The sequence below is a fragment of the Mirounga angustirostris genome, unplaced genomic scaffold (assembly GCF_029215605.1).
Source record: "Mirounga angustirostris isolate CCGP_5_RB_7025 unplaced genomic scaffold, mMirAng1.0.hap1 SCAF_13, whole genome shotgun sequence".
NCBI lineage: Eukaryota > Metazoa > Chordata > Mammalia > Carnivora > Phocidae > Mirounga > Mirounga angustirostris.
Genome location: NW_026991721.1, coordinates 56043461 through 56071278, shown reverse-complemented (window position 1 = coordinate 56071278; position 27818 = coordinate 56043461). Strand labels below are relative to the sequence as shown.

At 54.4% G+C, this 27818-nt stretch overlaps 1 protein-coding gene across 3 annotated transcripts; it reads left to right on the top strand.

The window, feature by feature from the left end:
- Positions 1-594: 594 nt before the first annotated feature.
- P2RY2 (purinergic receptor P2Y2) lies at positions 595-27502 on the top strand. 3 transcript variants are annotated; one of them, XM_045894388.3, is made up of 4 exons: positions 596-837; positions 9899-10075; positions 13535-13603; positions 13870-27502. In XM_045894388.3, the coding sequence occupies exon 4, from the start codon at positions 13874-13876 to the stop codon at positions 15005-15007; it is 1134 nt and encodes a 377-aa protein (XP_045750344.1). In that variant the 5' UTR covers positions 596-837; positions 9899-10075; positions 13535-13603; positions 13870-13873; the 3' UTR covers positions 15008-27502. The 3 variants fall into 3 exon arrangements, with proteins under 3 accessions (XP_054368093.1, XP_045750344.1, XP_045750345.1); XM_045894389.3 differs by lacking the exon at positions 9899-10075; XM_054512118.2 differs by lacking the exons at positions 9899-10075; positions 13535-13603 and having other exon boundaries at positions 595-837.
- Positions 27503-27818: the final 316 nt, after the last annotated feature.

Here is a 27818-nt window from a genome sequence, read left to right as displayed (position 1 = left end):
GGCTCAAAGGAAGCCGCTCAGGAGGAGGGATGAAAAAAAGCCAGCTGTTCAGGAAATTTCTAGGGTCTATCAGGCCCAGGAAAGGGAGCACAGGTGAGGCTCTCCCCCTTGCCCCGTCCGCTCTGGAACTGGAGAGACGCAGGACCCAGAATGTATTTCCTCTCTAGGCAATGGGGACACCCTCCCCCGTCTCCGCCTCCGGGTCAGAAGCCAGGGAGGCGAGTTCTCGGCGTGGTGCTCCGCGCAGGTACCTGGCAGGAGAGGGCGCGGGCTCGCTGAAAGGTCTCGCGGTGCGCAGCGACAGGAGCCACACAGGTGGCCGACCAACTCCGCCAATTTAGTGTCTCTGAAAACCTGCCCACATCTCGTGTGAGGCAGGCGGGCGGCCTCCGTCCAGCCAGGCGCTAGGTCAGTCGCCGCGACGCCTTCCCGCTGCACGCGTATCGCCGCGGTGTCCCCGCGCGCCTGGCGCGGGGTCCGTCCTGGTGGGAGGGGCGGTGCCAGGCTGTGCCCAGAGTCCGCCCCGCCCCGGCCTGCCCGGGCCTGGGCAGGGAGCTATAGGCGGGGCGGGCGGGGCTCCAGGCACGTGGGTCCCGGCGGCGGCGGCGGCGGCGGCGGGAGCCGGGCGGCCGAGCGCCCCGCCGACGTGCCGGGCCGGCCGCCTGGAGGGACCCGAGGCGGGGAGAGCCGGCAGGCGCGCCCGGGACGCGGCGGCTGCCCCCTCGGCGCTGGGCCGGCGGAGCCGTGCGCGTGGCCGTGCGAGTGCGCCGGTGGGGCCGTGGTCGGGCTCCGTCGCCAGCGGCGCGTCCAGCTCCGGGAGCGCGATCGGATACCCCGGTGAGTGTGTGTCGGCGTCTTGGGGAAAGTCTGAGTATCAGTGGGGCAGTGCGTGCGCCCCGGCGGGTCGGGTAGCTGAACCTGCGGGACTTGTTTGTGTGCGTGCTCTGGTGTGAGCGCCCCGAGGCGTGGGCCAGCGCGCCGGCGACCCGCGAGCCCCTGGAGGCCGGCTGCGCCCCCTCAACCCAGGGGCACTCTGGGCGCGCATCCCGCCGGGGCCTCGTAAAACTGGGGGCGGGGAGGGGCGGGGGTGGGGGTGGGGGGCTGGGACAGTGGCCTGGAAGGACAGTTAAGCCTCTCTCAGGGGAGTTTTAATCTGGAAGGCGGTGCTGTAGGCAGGGTCAGATTGAAGAAAGGCAGTGCCCTCCCTCCTCTCCCCAACTGTTCGCGGCGGGTTGCCACCCCCCCCCCCCCTTCCCCAGGAGCCAGACCCAAGGGCCAGGCCCAGCTGTGGATTCAAACTTCCAGTTTGGGGTCTGTGGGGCTGGTGGCGCTGTTCCTTTCAGCATGGCATCCTCAGCTTCCCTGGGCCAGCAGCCTGAGGTGCCCGGTTTGTTTGGGGCTCTAGGCGGGAATAATGGGAGCTTTTGAAGGCTAGGGTGGGGCCCTGGTAAAGTCTCAGTTATCTGTGTGTGGGAGTGGTTGGGAAGGAGATTCTTTAAGCAGACAGGGCCCACAAAAGCTCTCTGGAGACTCAAACCTATGTTCCAGTCCTGCCTTGGCCACTGTGTGACCTTCTCTGAGACTCAGTGGCCTCATCTGTGAAAGGGGATCAATAATACTATGGAACTTGAGGGCTGTTGAGTTGCTGAGGTGTGGGTCATGTTCAGTACCAGTGTCCTCCTGGGTAGGCCCAGTGCTTGGGTATCCCAGTGGGATCAGTCCTTGGAGGAAACCTCCTGAAACCCATATCTCAGCTATTCTCTTCCCTGGACTAGCAAGACCCAGCTTGAACCCCTTAACCTGGGACTCAGGGCCTCCAAGAACTGCTCCTTGCCAACATCTCCAGCCCCTTCTCCTGCCTGACCCATCACCCTCTAGTGATCGCGTGTAGCACTGCCTGAAATGCCCTCCTAGCCTCATCTTCCTTAGTTGGAGAATTACCCAGGCTTGGGGCCGAGCTCAGAGTTCCCCTCATTGGGGGAGCCTTCCTTAATTCCACAGTTTGGTTGGAGCCTCTTCTTTTTTTTTTTTTTTTTTTTTAATATTTCATTTATTTATTCATGAGAGTCAGAGAGAGAGAGAGACACAGAGGCAGAGGGAGAAGCAGGCTCCCCGCCTAGCAGGGAGCCCGATGTGGGACTCGATCCCAGGACCCTGGGATCATGACCTGAGCCGAAGGCAGACGCCAACCATCTGAGCCACCCAGGCGCCCGGGTTGGAGCCTCTTCTGACTATTTCAAGTCCCAGTGCTGACAGCCCTGGTTCCACCTTGGACTGTTATGGTCTCTGGGTCCAGATGTCTGGGGCCCCCTGGAGGGCAGAAAGTGGCTCTTGCTCATTTCTCTTTTGCCAGCACCCTGCATGGGGCTGAGCTGAACTGAGAGAGCAGTAGCAACCCCTATCCCCTGCCCCCCTGCACCCCTGCCCCCCTGCCCCCATCCCCCCATCTTTTCCAGGGAAGGCATGTCTACAGTGGAGCTCTGTGTCATCACAAAGTAGAGGAAACTAGAATCCAGTCATTGAGGTAGGTGACATAGGTTGTCAGAACAGTGTGTTCTGGGACACTACAGGACCCAGAGTGTGCAAGCTGAAAACTTTGATTTCATCCTGAAGGCCACAGGGAGCCATGAAATGTTTATGGACAGGGAACATCCATGGTTAAAGCAGGATTTCAGAAAGATCTTTCTGGCTGCCGGGTGGAGAATGGATTGAGTAGTGCTATACAAGGAGGTCAGATAGAGACACCAGAACCATCCAGGCATTATTTATACTCTGAGCCCTTGATCCCTCGGCCAAACACTTCCCTCAGCCCTTAGGTGCTCAGGGTGAGGAATTTGGGGACACTTAGGACTCTCCCTCCCCCAGTGGGAGCCAGGAGACCTGCAATTGATCCCATCCCAGCTCTTCCCCCAACTTGCTGGGTGACCTTGGGGCAGTTCCTGCCCTGCCAGCCTTTAAAAGGAGGCCAGCACTGTTAAGGTGCTGTGTCGAGAGTATGTGCTTGGGGAGGCCACCGCATGAAAGAATTGTCAACCTTCTCTTCTTCCTGCCTTGGAATGTCCTGGGGTCTAGCCAGAGGAGTTGGAGGATCACATTAGGCGACCTTCATAAATGGCTGGCAGGCTTGGGCTACAGAGTGAGGGTATGACGCCTCCATTCCTATCCTCTTCCTGCCCAGGATGCACAGGGCTCTGGGGCTTCTGGAGCCGCTAAGGACCAGCTAAAAGAGTACGAGAAATCACCAAGGCCTCATGGGTGAATGCTTTGATTTGGCTTCTTTCCTGGCTGTAGCCCTTAGAGAGGCCACGTGCCCTTCTAGGTGTCAGTTTTGCCATCTGTAAATTGGACGTGATGATCCTTGTACCTTCAAATGCAAGGTTGCTATGACGATTCTTAAGACAGTAGTCAAGAAAGGGCGTTGTAAGCGGTGGAGTGCAATGCACAGGGAGAAGTGTGATATTCAGAGACTTAAATGCATTTTGAAGATACTAGAACATGGATGCAGTAACAAGGGGTTGTACTAGTTATTGGAATTTTAACTACCGACTGCCTTCCTCCCCCTGTGCCCCCTCTGCAGAGACAGCTTACTAGGAACAATTTATAAAAGTTCCTTATTTTATCCTCTACCAACCCTATGACGGAGGAATTATTACCCCCATTTTGCAGATGAGGAATGAGAGGCTCAGAGTTTCCTTCCCAAGATCACAGAGCCGAGGTGAAAGCTAGGGCTTCTGCTTCCCTGACCCAACTTACCTCTCCCTGTTCGAGACAGAAGTTCCATCTGAGTAGGCCTGTACCTCTGGCTTTCAGGCTGAAGGAAGTTTGAATCTTGCCCAGAAAACGTGACTTTAGGTCTTGCTTGTGGCCTGATGAACCATGCTGCTCACAGGAGCAGGGAAGCCCGGCTGATCCGGTGAGAAAAGGTGGAGGCTCTCCTAGTGAAATCCTCTCTCTGCCTGAACTGTCTCCTGTGGGCCTGGCTGGTGCACTCTTTGACCCACACCTTCCTTTTGGCTACCTTCGGGTCCTCAGTCCTGGCCTCTCCCAGCCGTCGGGTCCTGACGGGGCGAGGCTGGCTGTGGGGCCTTCCCTGACCTCTGTGCTCATCCTAGAGGTCAGTTGCAGGACTAGACCAGCCTGCTTTCTCTCCATCCGTATCACCCAGCACAGGCTGGGCACAGAGCAGGTGCCAGGGAGTGCTTGGGAAATGAATGAGCGTGTGGAAGTGAGTTTGTAGTGGAAGAGGAGGGCCTTGCTCCATGGAGAGCTACAGTTGGTGCTTGAGCAGAGGAGTTCCTCCACTCCCCTGTTACAGCATCTCCTAGGCCTGACTATTTCTGGTCCAGGGTGAGTAGCCAGAGTCCCTGACAGGAGGGTGGGCAGCCTGGGCCCTCCTGGGCAGCTGCTTCCTCCTTGGGCCCCTAACCTGGCACCTGGCACTGGGTTTACAGTGGCAGCATACTGCTTGGGCCCTGGAGCTTGGGAGGAGGGCCTCCTTCAAGCTTCTTGGGGCCCACATGACCCTCTCTTCTCCCCCTGCCTCAGGGGAGGCTCCTGGCGTTGCTCTGGCTTCCTGGTGAGTGCCCAGCGTCCCCAGCCCCAGCTGTGGGAGGAGTCGTCTTACTATGACTGTGCTGTGGGCCAGCAAGGATGCTCCCCATCTCTCAGAGAATCCAGGGCTAAGGGACCAGCGCTTCTCACTAGACCTCCTTGGTCTCCCTCCCTTTAGACCCCTCTGTTCTATCCACTTTGCATGTGGCACCATCACTGTCAAGGTCACTCTGACTGTGTCCTTCCCTGCTTAAGCCCTGCCATGGCTCCCCATTGTCCTCAGGATGGAGGCCCAGCTCCTCAACCTGGCATCCAAGCCTTTTCATGTGAGTCCCGCAGGCCCACACACATTCTGGGCCACCTACCCCTCCATACCAGTCTCACATGACCCGAGGGCCACACTAGGAAACCACTAAGTCTTTGCACACGCTCTTCCTTCTGCCTTCAGTGCCCTCCTCCCTTTCTTGTCCACCTGCCAAACTCCTAATCTTCCATCAGGTCCCAGATCAAATGACCCCTCCTCTGGGCAGCCCCCACAGGCTGGTTAGGAGTTCCCCTGGGCTCCGTGGCTCCTGGGCTTCCCTTGGTCGTGGCTTAATAACCCAAGTGGACCTAGTCCATGTCTGCTTCTTTCTCCCCATCCAGAGTGGAGCTCCTGACCAAGTCTGATCTGAGTCTGGGTTTGCGGGGTCTCTCTGTGGTTGGGCACATGGGGACACTGGCAAGTGTTTGCTGAGACTTTGTGGCTCCAGGGACAGTGATCTATGATTACATTGCTCTGAGAGTCCAGACTCCTGTGGTTTTGAGAATCTCAAAACCAAAGGCTGTCAGAAGCAGTGAGTAACAGAGCTGAAGAAACACTTAGAGCCAAAGACTCTTGGAATTGGACTGTCAGAACCAATGAACTCAGAATTCTGGAAGCACCCAGAGTGAGACAGTCTCAGAATCACAGACTTACTTGTATCCTGTTCTATACTTCTGTACTTATTTTCTACCTTGGCTTTTCCAATTCTCCCCTTTTCCTTCCAAGCTGGACCCTTCCTACTTCTCTCCAGACCTGACCACAGCCCCTTCCCAGAGCCTTCCTTGCCTACTCTGACCATGACTTCTGCCCCCCTCCTGGTTACCCAGGAGGGCCCCCTGGTGAAAAGGGTTCCTGTGTCTCTTTGCTAGGACAGGTAGACGCAGCCCCCACATCAGGACAGGAGCATGATTTGCTAGCTGCATGGAGCACCACCTGCCCCCTTGTCTTACTCATTCCTTAGGAGCTGTCTGATAGAGTGGTGGTGATTCTCCCCATTTGATCAGTGAAGAACTCGAGGCTCAGAGAAGGGAACTGACTTGACCAAGATTGCACAGCATGTGTGGTTCTAAGCTGGAGCCTGAACCCAGGGTTCTTTTTCTTGAGCCTGGCTAGAGGTATTTGGATGTGAGAGGTCAGGGTGGAGTCCAGGGCACTGTGGTTCTGAACTGGTTCAGGTTAGCAGTGTGTCTCTAGAGCACTGGGCTGGGCTGGGCCATGCTGGGTCGAGGAAGGACAGGTAGTTTGGAGTCCTGCTTAGGGCTGGGGGTGAGGGTGCCCAGCCCCACACTAAATATAATTAGAACACCAGGCCTTGAGTAAGGCCCTTTCTCTTAAGGGGTCTCAGCCTGCTGACTCGTAACATGGGAGGCCAGCCTGATTGATCTGAGACCTATACTCACATGTTCTCCCAGTGCATGGCCCCCACAGCCAGGATTCTAGGGGCTTCCAAGGAGAGAGACCTCCAAAAGGGGCTGCCAAACCCAAGGGTCTCCTGGGGGAGGCTGCAAAGTCTTCACACTGCAACGGCACCTGCTGATAACATCTGAGGTTACCCCTCAGCTATTTCCCCAGACCAGCCCCAGTGCTTGTGGTGCAGAAAGCACACCAAGCAAAGTGGGGAGACTATTGGCCTTCAGCCCTGTGGGGTATATTTGTTGGGGGTGGTGGAGAATAACTTCCGAGATCCTTCGTGTCCTCCTAGCCAGCCTTGCCTTCTCTGCTTCCCTCAAGCCACAGGGATGACTGTCAGTTCCCAAGACATACTATGTGATCTCTTGCTCACTCTGCTTCTCTTCTCTTTCCACTCACCTGACTCCTCTCCATCTTCCAAAATGCAGGTCAGGTGTCCTCTTCTCCAGGAAGCCTTCCCTGACCACCCCGCCCCCAATTCCCATTAGGAACCCTCTTGGCTTTTTCAACCCTGGTGCCTCTGCTTCCTTCAGCCCTGATCACCCTGAGTTGTCATTGCCTGTTTCTGGGCCTTCCCCCATCCTCCCTTACACTTTCCACCTTGACAGTGAGCTCCTGGAGATCACAGAAGGGTCCAACCCACCTTGGAGTCCCCAAGTGCCCTGCATGGGGACAGGCATAGAAATGGCAACCTTTGTAAAGGGTGAGTGAATTAAGGAGTATAGTGGGGTCTAGTTCCTGCAGGGGGTCCCTGGACTGTCCTCCCTTCTGAGGATGGCCTTCAGGGTGGGAAACTTGATCTATAGCCAGGCTGGCTGTAACCTTGCTACTCTGCCCATGATTTTTGTGGGTTTCCTGCCTGTCTTGTCTTCCTGGGATGTTCCCATCCTTCCTGCCTTCCCCACCTGCTGAAATCATATCTTTTTAAATTATTTCATAAAGTGAGTCTAAATCATCTCCTTTAACTGTCTCAACAACCTTATGCAGTGGGTGCTCTTCTTAGATTGTAAGGAAATTGGGACTCCAGTCGTGGAGCTGAGACTTGTCCAGGTACCACAGCTGGGAATGGCAGAACTGGGATTTCCCACCTGTCCTCTCCTGCCCCTCAGTGGTGTTCTGGGTCCAGGTCCTCTGTTTCCCCTCATAGCACCTCACCCCCATTAGAGGCAGGTTGCAGGGGTTTCCAGAGTGGTGATGTCACACTGCCCTGCCAGGCTGGACAGGGCCAGCCAGGTGGGCGGGGGAGTGGGCAGTGCATTCATTCTGGAGCTGCCCTAGTGGAGAAGCTGGAATGTTGTCCAACCACCCTGGAAAGTCTGCAGTCAGCCTGGAAACTGCCTCAGCCCCTCCTCATGGCTTTGAGTTAACTAGCCTGGGGCTACAAGGAGAAAGATAGGGGTGGAGCCAGGTAGAGGGGGCAGGTGGTCTGCCCCTCACTCACTGGTGACCTTGGATGAGATCTTGGGCGACCCTTTCCAGGCTTAGTTTGTTGTTGTTGTTGTTGTTTTGATTTGTGATGGGTACAATAACCATCAGGGCTGCTTCACTCTGAGGAAATACCAGGAAGAGTAGATTCTAGTACCTAGAGTCCTAGAACACTAGGGTGTTCCCTCTGGCAGAGAACTGACCAGACAGGCAGAGCCATGGGGCTCAAAGAGGGCTGGTCGGGGAGCTTCCTGGAGCAGAGGATTTGGGCTATGGAAGGTAAGATGTAGTGATCAGGGGCACAGCTCCTGAAGTCAGATCAAGACTGCAGTTTGCTAGCTTTGTGATCCTGGAGAGATTAGTTAGCCTCTCTGAGCTTCTCAGGATTAAATGAGAAGAGGTCTACCTAATACGGACCTGGTACAGAGAAAGCACTCCACTCTTGTTATGATATATATGTTAGAAGATAAGGGAGGGCATCCCTGAGCAAAGATAAGGATTGCTATCCCATGGGATTGCTTTTGCTGTGCTTGAGATGAGATGAGTCTGAAGGCAGAGAGAGAGAGTTGTCTAGCGGGGTGGCAGGGGTCGGGTCAGCCAGGGCCTTGAATGCCAGGCTCAGGAGCTTGGACATTAGCCTGACGGCAATAGGGAGCCGTGGAAGAGCTTTGAGCTCAATAGCAGATGGTCAGAGTTGTGTTTTAGGAAGACCCATGACTGCGGTATGAAAGATGGACTGTAGGGACGGGGTGGGGGCGAGGAGACAAGTGAGTAGGCTGGTGCAGTGGTCTGGAGAAGAAACACAAGCCTGAGGCCATGGGCTGGGGCTCAGTGGCCTGTCTGAGCCATTGCATTGGTTGAACTGATAGGGCTTGGTGAGTGACCAGTGGGTTACACGCGGTTGGGAGAGAGGGGCAGTGTCAGGATATATTAGAGTTTTATAGTATGAAGGATGGATAGTAGAGATCCCCCTCAGAAATGGGAGGAATGGCCTTGAGAAAGTGCTCTGCTCCACCTTTGTCTGTTAAGTGAAGGCACCTCCTAAGGAGAAGAAGATGGGGTGGAGTGGGGTGAAAGGTGAAGCTCTTTCCTTGGTCACTGGACTCTTCAGCAGGTTGGCAAATGGCTACTGGCTGGCTGCCCCCACGTCAGCCCGAGGCTCCTGGGGCAAGGTGCGCTAGGAAAGCAGTGGCCTGGGGGCATTTCCCCACACCACACCTCCTATCCCCTTCCCGCAGCCAGCTGTCTCCTCCTCTCTTCTCCCTGCCCCCCATGCTTGCACTTTGCTTCCAGCCCAGGGACCTGGCTTTAGCTGTCTCAGACGCACTCCCCTGTTGTAGGGAAATGAAGCAGATGGAAAAAGGAGGGGGATGTCCTTTTTCTCCTCTGATGAGTCTGAGGTTCTGGTGGGTGCTGGGACTTGCACATCCAGAGGGGTCCCTCCACCAGGTACCCACTCCCTCAATGACAGCTTGTGCCTGGTGTGTGTGAGGGCCTCAGAGACAAGACAAGAGCCGGGGCCAGAATCCAGGAGGCCTGCGTTCAGTCTTGGCTCTGTCCGTGGCCTCTGGTGAGATCTTGTGACAGGGCCTCAGTTTCCTCCTCTGTCAAATGGGAGTTTGGTGCAGGTGATTTCTAAAGGCTGTTCTAGGCCCTGTCTAGGATGGTGTGTGTGTGTGCTCATGCTGTGTATACATCTGAATGTGACTGTGTATGTCTCTGGGTATCTGGGTACGCCCATGCCTGTGTGTGTTCGTGTGTGTTTATAATACCTACGGGGGGAATGATTAGAGGTGGGACAGGGAGGAGGAGGATTCCAGATAGAGGCATAGCTTGAGCAAAAGTGTGTTGGCGTAAGTACTGTCCAGTGGATACCAGGCAAGGAGGGTGTCGACTGCTACTGTAGGGACTGAAGCACAGACCAGGATGGAAGGCGGGGCATTGGAGACGCAGCTCAGCTCTGCAGGATGTGGGAAAGACCTTCCCCAGCCGAGCCACACTCCTGTGAAAGGGGCTGCCCGGGGAGGGAGACTGGGAACAACCAGCCCTGGCCCACGTGAGCCGAGGGTGGACAGCTAGGGAGTGTGGGTGGGCAGAGTGCACTCCTACTGGGACAAGTGCACACCAGAAGCAGGCCTGGGAGGGCCCTGCCTGGCTGACTTCTGCCACCAGGAGCCCAAGAGTGCATGCTGTCTCCACTTCCCACAGAGCCCACAGCACGGCCTGCCCTGAGAAATGCTAGAAGCTGGGTGCAGTCCCAGGCCAGGGCACCTGTTTTTCCTGTTTCCTGAAGAATTCCCTGCATCCTGGTCCAGGCCTGTGCATTCCTGAGCGAGGGACCCGAGCAGGCGCTGAGTATCCTGCCTGAGAGCAGGGGCTGACCAGGTACGGCTGGGAGGCTCGCGCAGCCTCACCTGTGCACGCGTATATCCTGACCGGGGTTCAGTCGGGGGGATCCCCACCCTGCTTCTTCATCCCAGGCTGTGATGAATTCAGGTTTCAGAGCCAGAGAGCCCTGGTATCAAGCCCACGTTCTCCAGTTCCTAGCAGTGTGACCTTGAACGAATAGCTTAACCTCTATGGCAGCATCTACTGAGGAGTGGGTGTGGGGGGGTGAAATGAAGATGCTGTGTGGAAGCTGTTCAGCCCAGGCTTGGCCCCTACAAAGTGAGGGGTTGGGGGTAGGGGGCACCAGGACCAGGAACTCCTGATCCAGACCGACCCAGGGTTGACCTGAGCCAAGGATGAGCGAGATAAAAGAATGTGCTTGGCTCAGACAGCTGACCTACCTCCAGAATGCCTAGGTCCAGTTCCTCTCCCCCTGGCATTTCCCTGGACTGGCCAGAGAAGGGCAGGGCTCTTGAAAGAGAGGCAGTCCAGCTGCCTGTCTAGGGCAGGAGCCAGGAGCAGGCCTCAGGTGAGCTGGTCCCCAGGAGTGTTCCCAGGAGGCCACCTAGGGTCAGCAGCTGAGAAATCTGTGTCAGGACAACTCTGGGAGGCCCTGAGAGGAATAAGGGAAAAGAGGGCCACTGTCATAAAGCTCAGCCTCCTCTGGACTCCTATATCCTCTTGTGCTTGCTTCATTCATTCATTTTCTCATTCATATCATACCTGCTCTGGATCAGGCCTCTTGCTGGATGATTGGGACAGAGAAAAGAATCAGATGGACCCAGCCCTCTAGGAGCACCTGGAATGTGTTGGGTTAGAGGGTGGAAGGACAGATTCCCAACAGGGTGTGAGGAATGTTGGGGGTCGTGGAGGGGGAGAGTTTCAGAGATGGGGTGACATTTGAGAAGAGCCTGGAGGGGTGAGCAAGGTGAGGTACAGTGTGAGTGGGTTCTGGAAGGGCTTTCCAGGCAGAAATAACAGCATGAGCAAAGGCAGGGAAGCCTGACAGGTCACTTACAAGGCAGGGCCAGCCAGAACTGGGCACAGAGAGGCTGGCAAGTGGTGTTGGACAAAGTTAGGTGGAAGCTGGTCTCTAGGGAGCTGGGGGTGAGACCCTGAGGGCATTGGGGGTGAGGAGAGGCAGAGCAGAGGGCCGAGGGAGAGGGCTGGGGATTTGGCTGTCTTCATAAGCAGGGGCTGGGGGGCAGGAAAGATGCACTCACAGGTTGGTGGACCAGCCAGTGGAGGGAGAGGGCAGGCAGGGTCATTCTGGACAGGGGCCACGGCAATGGAGTCCCCAGCTGGCCTGAGAGGGTGGAGGCCAGGATATCTTAAAACAGGTGGAAAGGACAGCTTCCTCGGTTCATGAGAGACTTGGGGAAGTCTCCACCCTGCTCACTAGAATCAGAGATTCCACCCTCAGTGATTAGCAAGAAAATCTTTGTGTGGAGACACTGACTATGGCTTGGGGTGGGCAGGGGCAGGGGCGGGGCGGGGGGAGAGGGCCCTGACCCAGAGGAGAGACCTGCCAGGCCTAGGCACTGTCATGTCTGACAACGAGTGCCCCTCCCCCCACACCTGCTCCTCCTCCAGGCATCCTGCCAGCCTCCCTCGCCTGCCCCTCCCCTACCCAAACGCCCTCTGGGCCAGTCTCTCTGGCCTCTGTCCCTAACCCTTCCAGATCTCTCCCCTCTCAGGGTCCCCAGGCCTGGCCCCGGCTTGGGCCTTAGTGTCCCTCCCCTGGCCCGCCACTCTGCCCTGCCGCACAGCCTCCCCCGTTGGTGACCTGAGAGAGCCTCCGGAAGATTTCAGAAGGCCACACCTGGGCTGAGCCGTGTAGCTCATACTGCCACAGTGTCCCTGCTGTGCTAGGCACTGCTCCAAACATTTTACACAAATCAAGTGACTCAGTCCTCACAGCAGTTGTACGATGTGGGTTAACTGCCGCATTTTACAGATGAGGAAACAAAGGTGGTCTGGCTCCAGAGGCCAGGTTCTTAACCACTGGAGTTTGCTGTGCTGAAGGATAAAAAGTTGTCATTGCAACAAGTGGAGGTGAGGTGTGTGAATGGAATCCAGGTTGAAGGAGCGCCATGAACTATTGCTGGGAACGTGTGTTCGGTGCATCCAGGAAACCACAGGTCACAGAGGATGGGGCTGGTGCGGCTGACAGAGGCTGGGTTATGAAAGCCTCCAGCACCAGACCGAGGAGGAGCAGGGTTTTCGCCTGAGAATAGGCAGGAGTCACAGAGGGTTTCAAGCAAAGGAATGACTTAGTCTTTACAAAGACCCCTCTGGATTGGGGGGAACTGAGGCTAGAGGCAGGGAGGGTGGAGGCAGCACTGAGCTGCATGGAGCAGGGGTCGGGTACAGGAAATGCTTTAATGCTGGGTCCTGAGGCCTGGCTCTGGGCAAGAGGGGTCCCAGCTGGCCAACCCTGGCCAGAGTTCCCCCTGGCAGGGGGAACTGCCCCCCTCTCAACTTGGCACCACAGAATCTCCCTGCCTCCTCACCTTGGATCAGGGACGAGGTAAAAGTTCATCAAGATAGTGGTGGTGTGTGAAGAGAAACTAGGTAGGCCTGGGAGAAGCTGAATTTGCCCCACAAAAGAAGTCCCCCTCTGCTCCCATCCCCATCTCTGTCCCAGACTTCCCTGGAATCTTCAGGAGGGTCACTGTCCCATCTGGTAGCCTCATAGGCCAGGGAACAGACTGCCACTTACAAATGCAGAAAGTGCCAGAATATAGGAGTACCTAAAAACTATTTGCCGAGAGGTGAATGAATGACTAACGGGGGAGACCCTTAGAAATACCCCCTCAAATGCCAAAATACCAGGCATGGGGCCAGAGCCTCTCTAGAGAGTGGAAAGATGAGCTAAAGGAAAGAACTTTTTTTTTTGTCTTTTAAGAGAGGGAGAGAGGGGGTTGGGGGATGGAGGGAGAGGGAGATAGAGAATCCCAAGTAGGCTCCATGCCCAGCACAGAACCCGACGAGGGGCCTCGATCTTACGAACCTGAGATCATGACCGGAAATCAAGAGTCAGACGTTTAACTGACTGAGTCACCCAGGCGCCCCTAAAGGAGAGAACTTTCTAATGCCTCCCGGAAGGTAGGGGCTGCCCAGTGGCCAGAAATGCCTCAGCAGGCAGTGGGCACTGGGTGTGAGGTGGATCCAGCCATCCTTAAAGGCCCCTCTCTGTGAATCTGAGATGACACCGCTCTGGGACCCCCAGCTCCTCAGATTCTAGAGCTCAGGATCCTCGATCTAGAATTCTGTGCTCCTGAGGTTCTAGAGCAGGGTCGCCAAACTTTTTTTTTTTTTTTTTTTTTTTAAGGCCAGATGGTAACTATTTTAGGCTTTGGGGAACATATGGTCTCTGTCAGAACGGTTCAACTCTTCATAAATAGATGGGTATGATTGTGTTCCAATCAAGCTTTTTTTTTTTTTTTTTAACAGAAACAGACGGGTGGGCTGCATCTGGCCCTCAGGATGTAGTATGCCTACCCCTGTTCTGAAGTTTTAGAGGTATGTGGCCCTGATATTCATGGATCTCAGACCTTCTCGAAGCTCTAGGGTTTCAGGGTTCTGGGCCTTCTGGGTCCAGGGAGAGAGCCAGGTCAGATGGCTACAAAGGCCTTGAACGTGGTTGAGCAGATCTGAACCAAGGGGATCTGTGGGTGCGTGGGGCCCCTCATGGCCCCAGTCGGGTGGGTGTGTCAGGCCAACCCCCCCCCCCCCCCCCGCGCCCCGAGCCCTTCATGACCCTGACGGCTCTCCCCCCCCCCCTTCAGGGCGATGGCCACAGGCCTGGGCCGCTGGAACGGCACGGTCAATGACTCCTGGGAAGGGGACGAGCTGGGCTACAAGTGCCGTTTCAATGAGGACTTCAAGTACGTGCTGCTGCCCGTGTCCTACGGCGTGGTGTGTGCGCTGGGGCTGTGTCTGAACGCCGCGGCGCTCTACGTCTTCCTGTGCCGCCTCAAGACCTGGAACGCGTCCACCACGTACATGTTCCACCTGGCCGTGTGCGACGCGCTGTACGCCGCGTCCCTGCCGCTGCTGGTCTACTACTACGCCCACGGCGACCACTGGCCCTTCAGCGTGGTGCTGTGCAAGCTGGTGCGCTTCCTCTTCTACACCAACCTCTACTGCAGCATCCTCTTCCTCACGTGCATCAGCGTGCACCGGTGCCTGGGTGTCCTGCGCCCGCTGCGCTCGCTGCGCTGGGGCCGCGCGCACTACGCCCGCCGCGTGGCGGCCGCCGTGTGGGTGCTCGTGCTGGCCTGCCAGTCCCCCGTGCTCTACTTCGTCACCACCAGCGTGCGGGGCGGCCGCATCACCTGCCACGACACCTCCGCGCCCGAGCTCTTCGGCCAGTTCGTGGCCTACAGCTCCGTCATGCTGGGCCTGCTCTTTGCCGTGCCCTTCGCCGTCATCCTGGTGTGCTACGTGCTGATGGCCCGGCGGCTGCTGAGGCCGGCCTGTGGCACGTCGGGGGGCCTGCCGCGGGCCAAGCGCAAGTCGGTGCGCACCATTGCCGTGGTGCTGGCCGTCTTCGCGCTCTGCTTCCTGCCTTTCCACGTCACCCGCACCCTCTACTACTCCTTCCGCTCGCTGGACCTCAGCTGCCACACCCTCAACGCCGTCAACGTGGCTTACAAGATCACGCGGCCGCTGGCCAGTGCCAACAGTTGCCTCGACCCCGTGCTCTACTTCCTGGCGGGGCAGAGGCTCGTGCGCTTTGCCCGAGATGCCAAGCCACCCTCAGATCCCTCTCCTATTGCCCCGGTTCGCCGCAGAGGGGGCCTGCGCAGGTCCGACAGGACTGACATCAAGAGGACAAAAGATGTATTGACCAGCAGTGAGGACTCTAGGTGGACAGAGTCCACACCAGCTGATGGTGAGAACACTAAGGACATCCGGCTGTAGGACCTGAATCCCTCAGGCCTGTGCAAGTTTATATGGGGGGGGGGGGTGCTGTAGGGATTAGGACTTCTTCAGATGGGATGGTCTCCCTAGATAGGGCCCATTAGTGACACATGCCTGATGGTCAAGGGAGCCATGACCTCAATGCTCTGTCATTTGGCAGGGGCTCAGAATGTTCTCTGCGGTCCAGAGATCTCAACAGTTCCTATGACGCCAGTCACAATTTGTATGTGTGAGCTGGGGAATAAGGCTTCAAGAAAGGCAAGGGTAAGGGGCCAATGCTGCCCCTGGCCTGACTCCCACATAAGCAGCTGGCTGTGCCTGCCAGGGTATCCAGCCTGATCAAGTCAAATGGAGAAACAGGCCCAGAGGGGAAAGTGACTTACCAAGGTCACAGTCTGGGCCTGAGGCCCCTAGGAGGGGCAGGGTTACAGGCTGACCGAAGGACCCTGGTAAGGGGTCAGGGCCGAGCCAGAGCTTCCTACAGAGGGGTCTAGGGCAGGTCTGGATGCCCCAGTGGACACACCTCTGAGGAGGAGCCCCAGCCTGAGAGATGAACGTAATGTCAGGGAACCAATGTCATAAACCCATCTGGAGGCTCCCCTGGGCTGGGAGCCAGTTGGAGGCTGTAACTTCTACTAAAGTTGTTGCCTGCTGCGCTGTGCCCTATTGTGTGGTTTGAGGATGAAGATACAGCCTAAGAAGCTCTCACCATCCACACTGGGGTCCTTTCTCCAACTTGTACTCTTCTGCCGCCTGCCTTCCCACTAGCTGCCACAGAAGACAGGAGAGAGATGGGGTCCTGTCCCGGGATCCCCTAGTTGAGGGCTTAATGGCTATGACCAGTCATGCTGGTAAATGTTAAACCATCTAACTGGCTCTCCAGGGGGTGAGGGGAACCCCTTATTTGTAGCCTTGCCGACTGCCATGGTGCAAATAGCCTGCCTTGGCCAATTTCAGACTACTAATGTGATGTCAGCCTCCTCGCAAAATTCCTGAAAATTTAACAATTGGCTTTTGCAAGCAGGTCCCAGATGCTCCAGCACACCATGAAAAATGCTGAGTGGTTGGGGCTGTGGACCAGGGGGTCAGGGAGGCTTCCTGGAGCGGGGGACACTCCTGAGCTGTAGCTTCTGAGGAAAGCAGTTCATCAGAGAAGAACATCCAGGGGCAGGGTGCATCCTGGGCAAAGACATGGGGACAGGAAATCAGGCTAAGCAGGAACTGGAGGCAGGCCGGGCAGCCGGCACCCAGGCTCACAGCAGGAATGAGGCTGGGGGGTGGGTCACAAGGATACCAAGACAGGGCTCCCTCCTTGCCTTTACCTGAGGTTTCCTTTGTGCAGGGGCTAAGTATGGGAGAGATTCGCTTCTCTTCCTGTCCCATCCTCTGCCTCTTGGGAAGATCCAGCTATATGGCATAATAGTTGGTGCTCAGCCTGGGTCAGGGCTTTGGGTGAGGGAGATCTTTCTCACCTGTGACAGATTCTGGGTCCAGCCAGGACCACTGCGGAGATTTGTAGAGCTCAGCTGAACAGGGCCCAGCTCAGCCTTAGGGCAGGAGTAGGGCAAAGCTGACAGGCCTCACTCTTAATCTCAAACATAAAGACTCACTCCCTCTCCCTCTGGGAGACCCCTTGCCCTATCGGCCCACTCTGCCTGAGAGAAGGTTCTTTTCCCACCCAAATTCCGCCCGCCTCTTATGACTTCTTCACCCTTCCCATTCTACTTTGTCAGAATGGGGCATCCCCCAAGGGTTCTCTATTTAGAGTCTAGCTCCACAGCTCCCTCATGCAACAGGGACCCATCACAAGCCATGATCCAGGAAAATTACTCTGCATTGCAATGTGGGTGACCTGCTTAAAGTAGTGTGAAATGCTCACCTCCCATATTCTAGGTCCTATACTTCTGTTAATGTAACCAGAGTCCCTGTGAGCTTTTTTGTGACTATCTTTTGCAGACTGTCCTTGAGCCTTTCCTGCAGGCCCAAGCCTATCTCTTTCCTACCAGCTACTGCTCAGGCTGGACCCCATCCTAGTTTATAGGAACCCCATACCCAGGTAAGATTACACCCAAGAGTGTAAATGCTGGGCTCTGATTCCCTCAGCCCTGCTTAGACCCAGAGGCAGGAGGTTATACATCGTGATTCTGGGGACTCCTGAGTGTGCATCTATGGTTGGGGGTAGGGCTGTGGCCACCAAATGTCCAAGTACCCTTAGTCCCCATTCCTTTCTTTTCTTTTCTTTTTTTTTTAAGATTTTATTTATTTATTTTGAGAGAGAGAATGAGAGAGAACACATGAGAGGGGATAGGGTCAGAGGGCAAAGCAGACTCCCTGCCGAGCAAGGAGCCCGATGCGGGACTCGATCCAGGGACTCCAGGATCATGACCTGAGCCAAAGGCAGTCGCTTAACCAACTGAGCCACCCAGGCGCCCAGTCCCCATTCCTTTCATGTCCTGCCTACCTACTCCTCAAGCAGTTGTCCTAGAGACCCTGAGAACCCAGGGCCCTACAGCACATGGAGCCAACACTATGGCCTAGCCCCAGGAAGCCTTCCTTGAACCAGCCGCCTGCACATGTCTAAGGACAAAGGACCTAGGGAAAAGGAGAGCCTTACTCACCATCTAATCCAGTGGCAGACACTGGTGGAGGTGGAAAAGAGAGACTCTAAGGGAACCAGGGACAGGCCCAGGGTTCCACCCCTGGGCCCCAGTCAGACTGCCTGACCCCTCAATGTGGATGTCTGGCCTTACTGCCCAGGGCCCAAACCATCCACCTAGCGGGTGAGGTTCCTGACCCTCCTGCCTTGTGCTATTTTCAGCCCGAGTAAGAGCAGGATTTTCCACTCCCAGCCCCAGACCATTGTCCAGTAGTGACGTGGGGGGACCTGCCTGCTCTCAAAATATCTCCTCTTACTCACTGGGTCTCCGTGCTCCCTCCCAACCACCCCACCTCCTCACCCTGACATCACGTCCTGGGGCTGTTGACTCTTGAAGGCCACTGTGAAAGGGCATAGTCACCTGACAGGGACCCCGGGGATTATCCAGCCCAGCTGTAGACTTGAGAGGGGTGGGGCCTTGCCCAAGGTCACTCAGCAGGTCAGCGTGGCACCTGGATGTGTGCCAGGGGCTCAGGCTGTCCCTGCTGCTCTGCTCCCTTTAGTTCAGGTCGATGCCTTTGTGGGATTCCTGTCATCACCCTCACTGCCCCAGCTCTCCCCACCCCGGTGGATGGAGCTGGTGGCCGGAGCCGTGGCACTGAGGCCAGGGGCATAGGAGAGGAGAGGGGGGACAGTGCGGGGGGAGGAGGTAGTCTTGGTGAGCTCTGTGCATCCAGGATGGGGCCCTGGCACACAGGGGGTCTCTGCCCTGTGGGGCAGGTGTTCCAGGGCCCAGGAGGGAGGTTAGGCCCCCAAAGCTACCCCTCTGCCACTACCCTTGTCATGACAGATCGAGCTATTCTGTTCAGAGTCAAGCTCATGAGGAAGGGTACTCGTGTATTAACGCAGGCCCCAGGCACCTCTCGTCTCTATTATTCTTCCCCACAACTGTGTGAAAGAGACATTATTATCCCCATTTAGCAGAGGAGGGGACAGGCTCTGAGAAGTGAGGACTTGCTCCAGGCTGTACAGGCAATCAGGGAGTGAGTCAGGATCGAATCTGAGTCCATCAGATGCCCAGATTAGTTCCTTTCCAGCATCCCATGCCACTTGCAACCTCTGCTGGGCAGGAGGGTCTGTAAGCAACCCTCCGTGGGATTCAAGATGAAAGGGGCAGTGTGGTGGGGATGGGGTTGAGAGCACAGATTCGATGCCTGTACTACCTCTGTCTGAAAGTTATCTCTGCTCCTGCAGCTGTACCACCTTGGGCAAGTTACTGAACCTTGCAGGGCCTTGGTTTTCTCATTTCCGAGAGGACGTACCACCTCCCACGCAGGGCATTGGATCAATATGCACGAAACACTTGGTAAGCATTTACATGGCAGGCACGGTGCCAAGGTGATACAGAGGCAAACCAGCTGGACCCTGCCCTCATGGAGTGGACATAATGTAATATATAACCACACTAGGATACATTATTGAAGGAAAGGAATGTCCAGCCAGTGAGCAACAGTGGGCCTCCTGTGACCCCAGGATGGAGGAGGAGGAGGAAAGCGGGTCTACCCTTGGCACTGGGTGGCCTTCAGGCCCATGGGCCTGTGTGTGTTTACAGCACCTCGTGCCTGTGCCAGGCCGTGAGAGGGCAGCAGGGAGAAGCAAGAGGGGGAAGGGGAGGAGGAGGGAGGGAGGCCCTTGATATCAAGCTTCTGGAGCCAGCCCCTGTGGACCAGAGAGCTCCCACTCGCCCATGGCAACAGCCATTTCTCCCTAACTGATGGTCCCCATCGTGGGGTGCTACAACTACTTCTTGGTTCAACCAAGAGCCCGGAGACCCAGGCTGCCAGGACCCAGAGCAGGCATTGAATGGGTAACTTTTTCTGTGTGACCGGAGGCTGCCCGCCTGCCCTCTCTGGGCCACCCTCTGGAGCTTGGAGCCCTTGCCTCCCATGACCCGGTTGTCCCTGCCTCGGTTAGGACATCAGCCACCTCGATCTTCAGCAAAGGCACAACAAACAGGCATTCCCCCCCAGGCATCCCCCCAACCCCCTGGGCTCTCAGTTCTGAGGACTGGAGTGGGCAGTGATTCTCCCCTGGCATCAAGCGACAGAGAGGTAAAGCGACACCATTGGCACCCCACAGGGGCTCGGAGCGGAGCTGGTCTGCTGTCCGATGGCCCTGCCCCTTGCAGGTGGAGGGTGGAGTCTGGCCAGGAGTGCCTGAACTGCAGGGTGAGAGATGTGTTTGCCTTTCCAAGCGGCATGTGCTGGTGGGGGGTGGAGAGTGGAGGGCAGATGAACCCCAGAAGCCAAGCTCTCCTCCTCCTCTCCCCTGTGCACCATGTGCCTTGGTGAATCCCTTCGCCTCTCTGGGCCTCAGTTTTCCCGTCTGCCATGGGGCTTGGCTCTGCCCAGCCGCTCTTCCTCCAATACAGGCTTCCTGAACTTCAGCCTCTGTCTTGGCTCTCGTTCAGCCAGGTGTCCAGTCTCAGTCCTGTTCCAGCCAGGAACAATGGGCCGGGCTGGGCCAGTCACTCATGGCCCCAGACTCAGTCCCCAAGGGCTCACCCTGGACTATTTTCAGCTCTTGGAGATGGAGTCAGAAAAGGATTTTCCACTCCCGGCACAATGGCTGCCCCGGACCATTGTCCAGCAGTGACCGGGAGACCCACCCGCCCCAAAATATCTTCCCTGCCCCTACCCTCTGGGCCTCCCCAACTTGACATGGCTTCCCGGGCTGTTAACTCCCGAAGGCTGTTGTGAAGCAGCACGTGAGTACCCTGGAAGACAGGGCCGGTTGGAATCAGTTTTCCCTCCTGGCAGGGACCCCAGGGATGGTTTGGCTGCTTAGAGGGACGAGAGGCCCAGAGAGAGCTGTGCCTTGCCCAAGGCCACATAGCAGTCAGCATGGAGACTGGATGCGAGGCCCGTGAAGCCTCCACTGCCCTCATCAGCACCGCATGCGCCTTCTGAGAACTCCCCTGGGAGGACCTCAGTGGGGCGTGCTGGAAAGGGGCCTAAGGGACGAGGGTGGAAGGGGGTGTATCTTGGGAACCTGGGGCACTCTCTTCAGTCCTGTTTTTCGCGAATGTGGCTTTAGCTTGCACTGAATTCAGGGTTACCGAGTTGTGGCTCTGGGGAAAGAAGGAGGTTGGGGGACCCAGGGAAGTTGAGGCAGGAGGAGCAGGGTTCTGGCCTAGCTCAGCCATCACCAGCTCCATGACCACAAATTCAATATCTTTATAAAATGGAACTGCTAATACTTCTTTTTCCAGTTTACTGAACAGTGAGAATGCAGGAAGGCCCAAACACAGCTATTTTATTTTCCTACCAGTACTGCCGAGTATACTCCATGTCTGATTTCCCTTTCCCATCCATGAACTGTTTAAATGGCAAACTCCCAATATTTGAGTCACTTGTGGGTAACAAAGTTCATTCCAGCTTAAGGTTCCAAGCCCTACTTAATTTAATGCCCACCCCTCTTCTTCCCCCGTGCTGGGAGGACCCACCTCACCCCTCCTTTGTGTCCCTCTCTCCTCCGGATGTCAGGCAAGGTGGTGAGGAGGAAAGGGACCAGTATACCTTCCCCAGGACTGCCACAGTCCTTTCTTGCTGTCCTTGCTTCTCTGGCTAGGACAACATGGCCAACAGTGCGCCTCCGAGTGGAGCCCTCCAAACACCAGCCCACACCTTTGTAAAGAGTCTCTTCATTCACCCAGTCTGAGTGTGCCCCATCTTTCTTGCTGAGACTCTAACTCCTATGCCCCAGACTCTTGAGTGACTTTCCGAGAGCACCCCTCACCTGGCTTGGTTCAGAACTCACAAACAGCAGGGATGTTTTCCAGGTCACTGAGCCCAGTGTTCAGCTTGTAGACAGCATGGAGGGTGGTAGAGGGCTGGGGTAATAAACTCTGAGAAGGTGTCTGAGCCCAGTTGTTTTGGGGTTTCTTTCAAATGTAGGGTATTTTATCCCCTGTGTATCCTTAGATTTATATCCTGGAGCCAAATTCCAAATCAGCAGCCACATGAAAAGTCCCACCTCATTGTGGGATTAAACTGTTAGACCAGCCTTTGTGACCAAAGCAACTGCAAAATGTGGGGGAGGAAATCAAAGCCTACTGCATGGGTCACCACACAGCCTGTGCTAATGTGTGTGTGTGTTTATGTGTGTGTTGAGTTGTGACATCTGTGTTCCAGGGGGAGTGCCGAGGCGGAAGGGCAGCCCCCACAGGTACCAAGTAGATACCTAAGAGACAGAAGAGCTTTGGGTGGACAGCCACCCTGGAGGAAGCAGAGGGAAGAGGGGCTGCCAGGAGGTCAAACTAATGGAAGGGGATGGCAGGGAGAGACGGGGAGTGGGGAGAGGACCCGGTGTGTGCGTGCTTCATGGCCCAAGTCAATTAAGTTCTCTATTCTTAATTTACTACTAAATCCCCAGCAGCCAGCTCCTTTCTACTCCCTTCATTCCCCATTCTTCTTCCTTTTCCCCAGCTCCTGTCCCTCCACTCTCCCCATTTTCCTTCTCTTTTTGCTCCCCGTTCCCAGAATTCCTGGCAACAAAGGGAAGCAAACCCAGCAGTTCAGAGCATCAGACCCATTCCTTCATTCTTGAGCGCGGGCTCCCCTCCCTTCTTGGGCTGTGCTTCCGAGGCTGTAGGTGCCCAGTTCGCGGACGCTTCCCTGCTGCCCCCTGGTGGCCAGAGTGGCTGCAGACGCAGGAGTGGTGGGGGAGGCCTGGGCTGAGGTCCAGACCTTCGCCTGTGGAGTGATAAGAGGAAAAGGATCCTGCTGGCCGCCAGGTTGTTGGAGAGTGCGAGGTGGGAGCAGGACTGAGAATTGAAACAGGGAACACAGTTTGCAAAACATACCCTGACTTGCAAAACAGGTAATAGTGCTTGATCAAGCCACGCTGTCCATCTCAGACTAAGCGCACACTTATGAACACCTATGTCCTTAGACTCACAGTTCCAAGACAAGACTACAGACAAAGAGCTCTAATAGTAACACTCCTGGAGGACTCCTGTGTTCTCAGCATAGGATTGCTGACCCCTCCAGCAAATCCCTGCTCTGCAAATTCTGACCAATCTCTGCCAGAGACCATCCTTTGAGTAACTCTAGCCCCCCACGATCCTATAAGCACCCTTCCCTAACTCCCTGCTTTGGAGACACCCCAGGGATCCCCCAGTGTGAAGTCTTTGTTGCATCAAATAATAAGCCCAGGCTTGCTGGCTACAGCTGTGTTCCTGGTGGCGCTGACCCACACTGATAAGAGATTCCTGGGTGAAAGAATGAGAGCAGGTGACATCTCAGCTCTCTATTCCAGCCTACCCACCCCCATGGGCTCTCAGGGACTGCCCCATGTAGAGCCCTACAGCCCCCAGCTGACCCATCATGTGTGTTCTGGCGCCAGGACAAAATGCCACACTGTGGGTGTTTTCCCCTCTCGGAGGAAGCACACCATGTCCAGATGTTGGCTTTGGCAAGACTGAGGGGCAGACCCAGCTGCTCCATCTTTGGGGCATTGCCCCTGGCAGCCTCCCAGGTTGAGGTTTCAAAGTTGCTGACTTGACCCTCTCTGGTTCTTCCAGGGGTGAGGGGTGTCCCTGAGGACGGTGCCATAATGTCCTCTGGCCTTGTGTGTCCCTTTGACCTCCTGCTTACCTTCAAGGCCCCAGACGGGGTTCCCCACCTTCACTGGCTGTCAGGAAGACACCCAAGCTCTGGGTTTGAGGACATAGCTGAGTGTTTGGGAGAGGGGCTAGAGGCCCTCCTGAGGGGCTTTCTCAGGCACCTGCCTCATTCCAATGCCTCCACCCCCACTAGAGCCCCGGACCTCTGGATGCCCCTAGAAGTCCTTTCCTCCTCACATGGTAGCCTCTAAGACTGGACTCCACCTCCTGGGAGGTGTGACCAAGCTCAGCTGGTCCTCCTAACACCCCCTGTGACTGCATCTGCGCGGAAGTCAGGGTTCACCCACTGCCCAAGTGATGTCTGTAATTTGGATCCCACCAGCACATTAGTACGTAAAATGCATCTGACTCTCAGTCATGTGGAAGGGGAGGCCCAAGTGCAGGGCCCTTGGGGATGAAGTGGGAAGCACAAAGGTGAGCCAGCCCTCCAAGCCCCACCCTCACAGCTTTGTTCTACACCTGCAGCCCTCACCTACAGACTTTTCCTCCACCTGAATCCAGGTGCCTTCATTCATGATGCTTAGAAATCACAGAGACTTTGGGCTTTTCCATTTGAATCTTGACTCTGCCACTCATTAATCAGATGATTAATGGGCACTTCAGTTTCCTCATCATAAAATTCATATTTTGTTGGTACTACCTGTCTCTTTCTACTAGGGTGAAAGCTCCCAGAAGACAGGGGTCTTTGTCTATTTTGGTCACTAATTTATCCCCAGTGCCCAGAACGGTGACTGGCACATGGTAGGTATACAACAATTACTTGTTGGATGAATGAATGAATGAATGGTTATTCGTAATGAGGAATAAATGAGATAAACTCTATAAACTGTTTTGTAGACTATCTGGTACCAGTGGATACTCATTAGATGTTCATTCCTTTCCTTTGCAAAACAGGTCAAATTGATTATTTCATGTAAGCTTCACAATGGCTCTTTGAGGTAAAAATATTATCGATTCATTCATCCATTTATTCAACAAATATTTACCAAGAGCCTACTATATTCCAGGTACTGTTGTAGATAGTTGGAAATCATCAGTGAATAAAAAAACAAAGACCCAGGCGCCTGGGTGGCTCAGTCGTTAAGCGTCTGCCTTCGGCTCAGGTCATGATCCCACAGTCCTGGGATCGAGTCCCACATCGGGCTCCCTGCTTGGCAGGAAGCCTGCTTCTCCCTCTCCCACTCCCCCTGCTTGTGTTCCTGCTCTCGCTATCTCTCTCTCTGTCAAATAAATAAATAAAATCTTAAAAAAAAAAAAACAAAGACCCTTCCCTTGTGGAGTTGACATTCGAGGTGGGATGAGAGAGACAAAAAAACCCCAAAAAACACCAGTCTTAATTAAATGTAAATTCCATGGTATGCTAGAAGATGAACAGCAGAGCAGAAAGAGGGTTTGGGAGGGTGGGCAAGTAGAGGGTAACGGGTGGGGGGGGGGTGTGATTTTAAAGAGAATGGCCAGGTGAAGCCTCAGGAGGGGCCCAAAACAGGGCATTTGAGCAGACTTGAAGGAGGAGTGGGAGTTAACCGAGGGGCTCCCTGAGGGGAGAGTAAACACCTGTTCCCCCTGCCTGTGTAAGGAGGCAGTGACTGGAGTGCAGGCAGGAGGAGTGGAGGCCAGAGATGGGGAGAATCTCGTAGGACGTGGAATGAGGCGGAAAATCAAGGCAGAGATACAATTAGGCTTGCATTTTAGAAGGATCTGGCTAGGGGCGCCTGGGTGGCTCAATCAGTTAAGCAGCTGACTCTTAATTTCAGCTCAGGTCATGATCTCAGGGTCGTGGGATGGAGCCCCATGTTGGGTTCCCTGCTCAGCGTGGAGTCTGTTTGAGATTCTCTCTCTCTCTCTGTCCCCCTGCCCCTCCCCCTGCTCCCATTTGCTCTCTCTTTCTCTCTCTCTCTAAAATAAATTAAAAAAAAAAAAAAAGGATCTGGCTGCTGTGTTGTGAATAAACCAGAGCGGAGCAGCGAGAGCAGGAAGGAGCTAACGCAGGAAGCCAGGAGAGAGATCATGGCGGTTGGGACCCGGTGGTAGCGATGGAGGTGGTGAGAAACGGACCGAAGCCAGATGTATTTTGAAGGAAGAGCCAATAAGATTCCTGATAGATTTTTCCCGCAAGGTTTGGTAGGCAGTGACTGCAGTCCAGAGGAGGTCTAGTGGGGTGGCACATACCCACAGGTCCCTGAGTGGGGTGGAGAATGGCGCTAGGGATAGCAGGAAGGTCCCCAGGTCTGGGGCAGTGTCTGGGGGAGGAGAGGGCAGGATGGGAGCAAGGATTCTGTTGCAGCAGGTCACAGACCAGCCCCAGGGCAGCTGGGCGTTGATTTGATCAACGGCTTTTTCCTCTTCCTCTGTATCCCCTTTTGATGGCCTTTTAATTGGGTCCATTTGTTCCAAAACTGTGAGCTGAGCAGACACCAGAGTACTTGCCTATTATTAAATAGATTAGAAAATGGCCCTATGTTTTGGGCTACCGGAAAAGTCAGAGCCGCTGTGTGGCTTGTCTGAGGAGTAATCACAGGCTTCCGCTCATGGCAGAGCCCATGCCAGGCATCTTGTCTTCATCCTCGCCCCTGCCTGGCTCATCTGCTAAGTGTCTCCTCCTCCTCCAAGACTCACTTCAAAATCCCCTCAGGAAGCCTTGCTGATCACCATCCTTGCCCTCGGCCTCACCTTCCTGGGCAACTCTCACAGGTAGGGTGAAGGGTCCCTCAATGGAGGGCCTGCCTCCAACAGAAGACATGGTCCAAATGGGGGTTTTTAGGGAAGAAGGACACCCAAAGAGCATTTAAATCACAACCCCACTTAAGTAAAAAACACCTTTCCATTTCCCACAGTTCCTCCCCACAGAGAAGCTGGACTCCAAGAAAGGGGTGGGGGTGGTGCTGGCAGGGAAGGGAGGAGAGAATTGTCAAATTCATGTCATGTCTGGAGAAAGGCGAGCCCTCTTGCACTGTTGGTGCAAGCCACTCTGGAATACAGTATGGAGGTTCCTCAAAAAGTTAAAAATAGAACTACCCTACAATCTAGCAATCACACTGCTGGATATTTATCCAAAGAATACAACACTAATTCAACATCCCAGTGTTTATAGCAGCATTATCAACAATAGCCAAATTATGGAAAGAGCCCAAATGTCCATCAGCTGATGAGTGGATAAAGATAATTAGTATACACACACAATGGAATATTACTCAACCATAAAAAGAAATGAAATCTTGCTGTTTGCAACAACGTGGATGGAGCTAGAGAGTGTAATACTAAGTGAAATAAGTCAGTCAGAGAAAGACAAATAGCATATGATTTCACTCATATGTGGAATTTAAGAAACAAAACAAATGAGCGAAGGGGGTAAAAAAGTAAGAGAGACAAACCAAGAAACAGACTCTTAACTATAGAGAACAAATTGATGGTTGCCGGAGTGGGGGTGGGGGGTGGAGATGGGTGAAACAGGTGATGGGGATTAAGGAAGGCGCTTGTCGTGATGAGCACCCGGTGATGTGCGGAAGTGTTGAACCACTATATTCTACGCCTGAAACTAATAGTACGCTGTTGGTTAACAAATTTGAATAAAAACTTAAAAAAATAAAGCACACAATTCACCATTTAAAAAATTCATATCATGGGAATGAGATGGAAACGTACACTTGCCTGGAGAAAAAGAAAACCATTTCCTGCCAGTAACACATTCAGACTGTAAAAAAACTAAAACAAACAAAAACACTGGTTACTTCCATGTTTAGACATTGTCTACTGATACGCTCTGTGAAAGATGAGGATTTAGTTTTCTTCCCTCATCCTCCCATTGCAATTTCTGGGTAAAACAATATTCAGTGCTTACATTTTTATGACCTTGAAAGTATTGTTTGCAGTAACATAGCATTCTATGATTACATTTTCTTTCTTGCATAACTTTTTTGTTTTTCCTAGAATTAATAATTGTGTATCACTGTATACCCTTAAGAGGGACATATGCTAAGGACAAAATTACAAGGAAATCTTAAACAGTATTTGTAATCATATCATGAGTGGCTATTGAGCACTTGAAATATGACTCATCTGAATTGAGTTGTGTTGCAGGTATAAAACCACACTGGGTTTCAAAGACTTGGGTACAAAAAAAGGTGGTAAAATATTAATTTTTTATATTGGTTGCATATTAAAATGGTAATATTTTGGATATAATGAGTTAAATAAAATATATTGCTGAAAATAATTTCATTCATTTCTGATTACTTCTAATGTGGTTCCTTGAATATTTTAAATTATACCTGTAGCTTGCATTGTATTTCTATCGAAATCTAGGCAGTGACTGTCAATAGCTGCCGGTGGATAGAACAGTCTCCTAAGACCTGGATGCACTGACCAATATAACATCACAAAAAAGAGAGAGAACTAGATGTGATGTCTCGTTGATGTGGTGCAAAAGGAGGTACATACCACCAACTATGAATTTTTGCCAAAAGACTCAACCTCAGTCAGATTAGATCCCTGGACTTAACTACTACTTTTCAGGAGATGCAGGGTACATA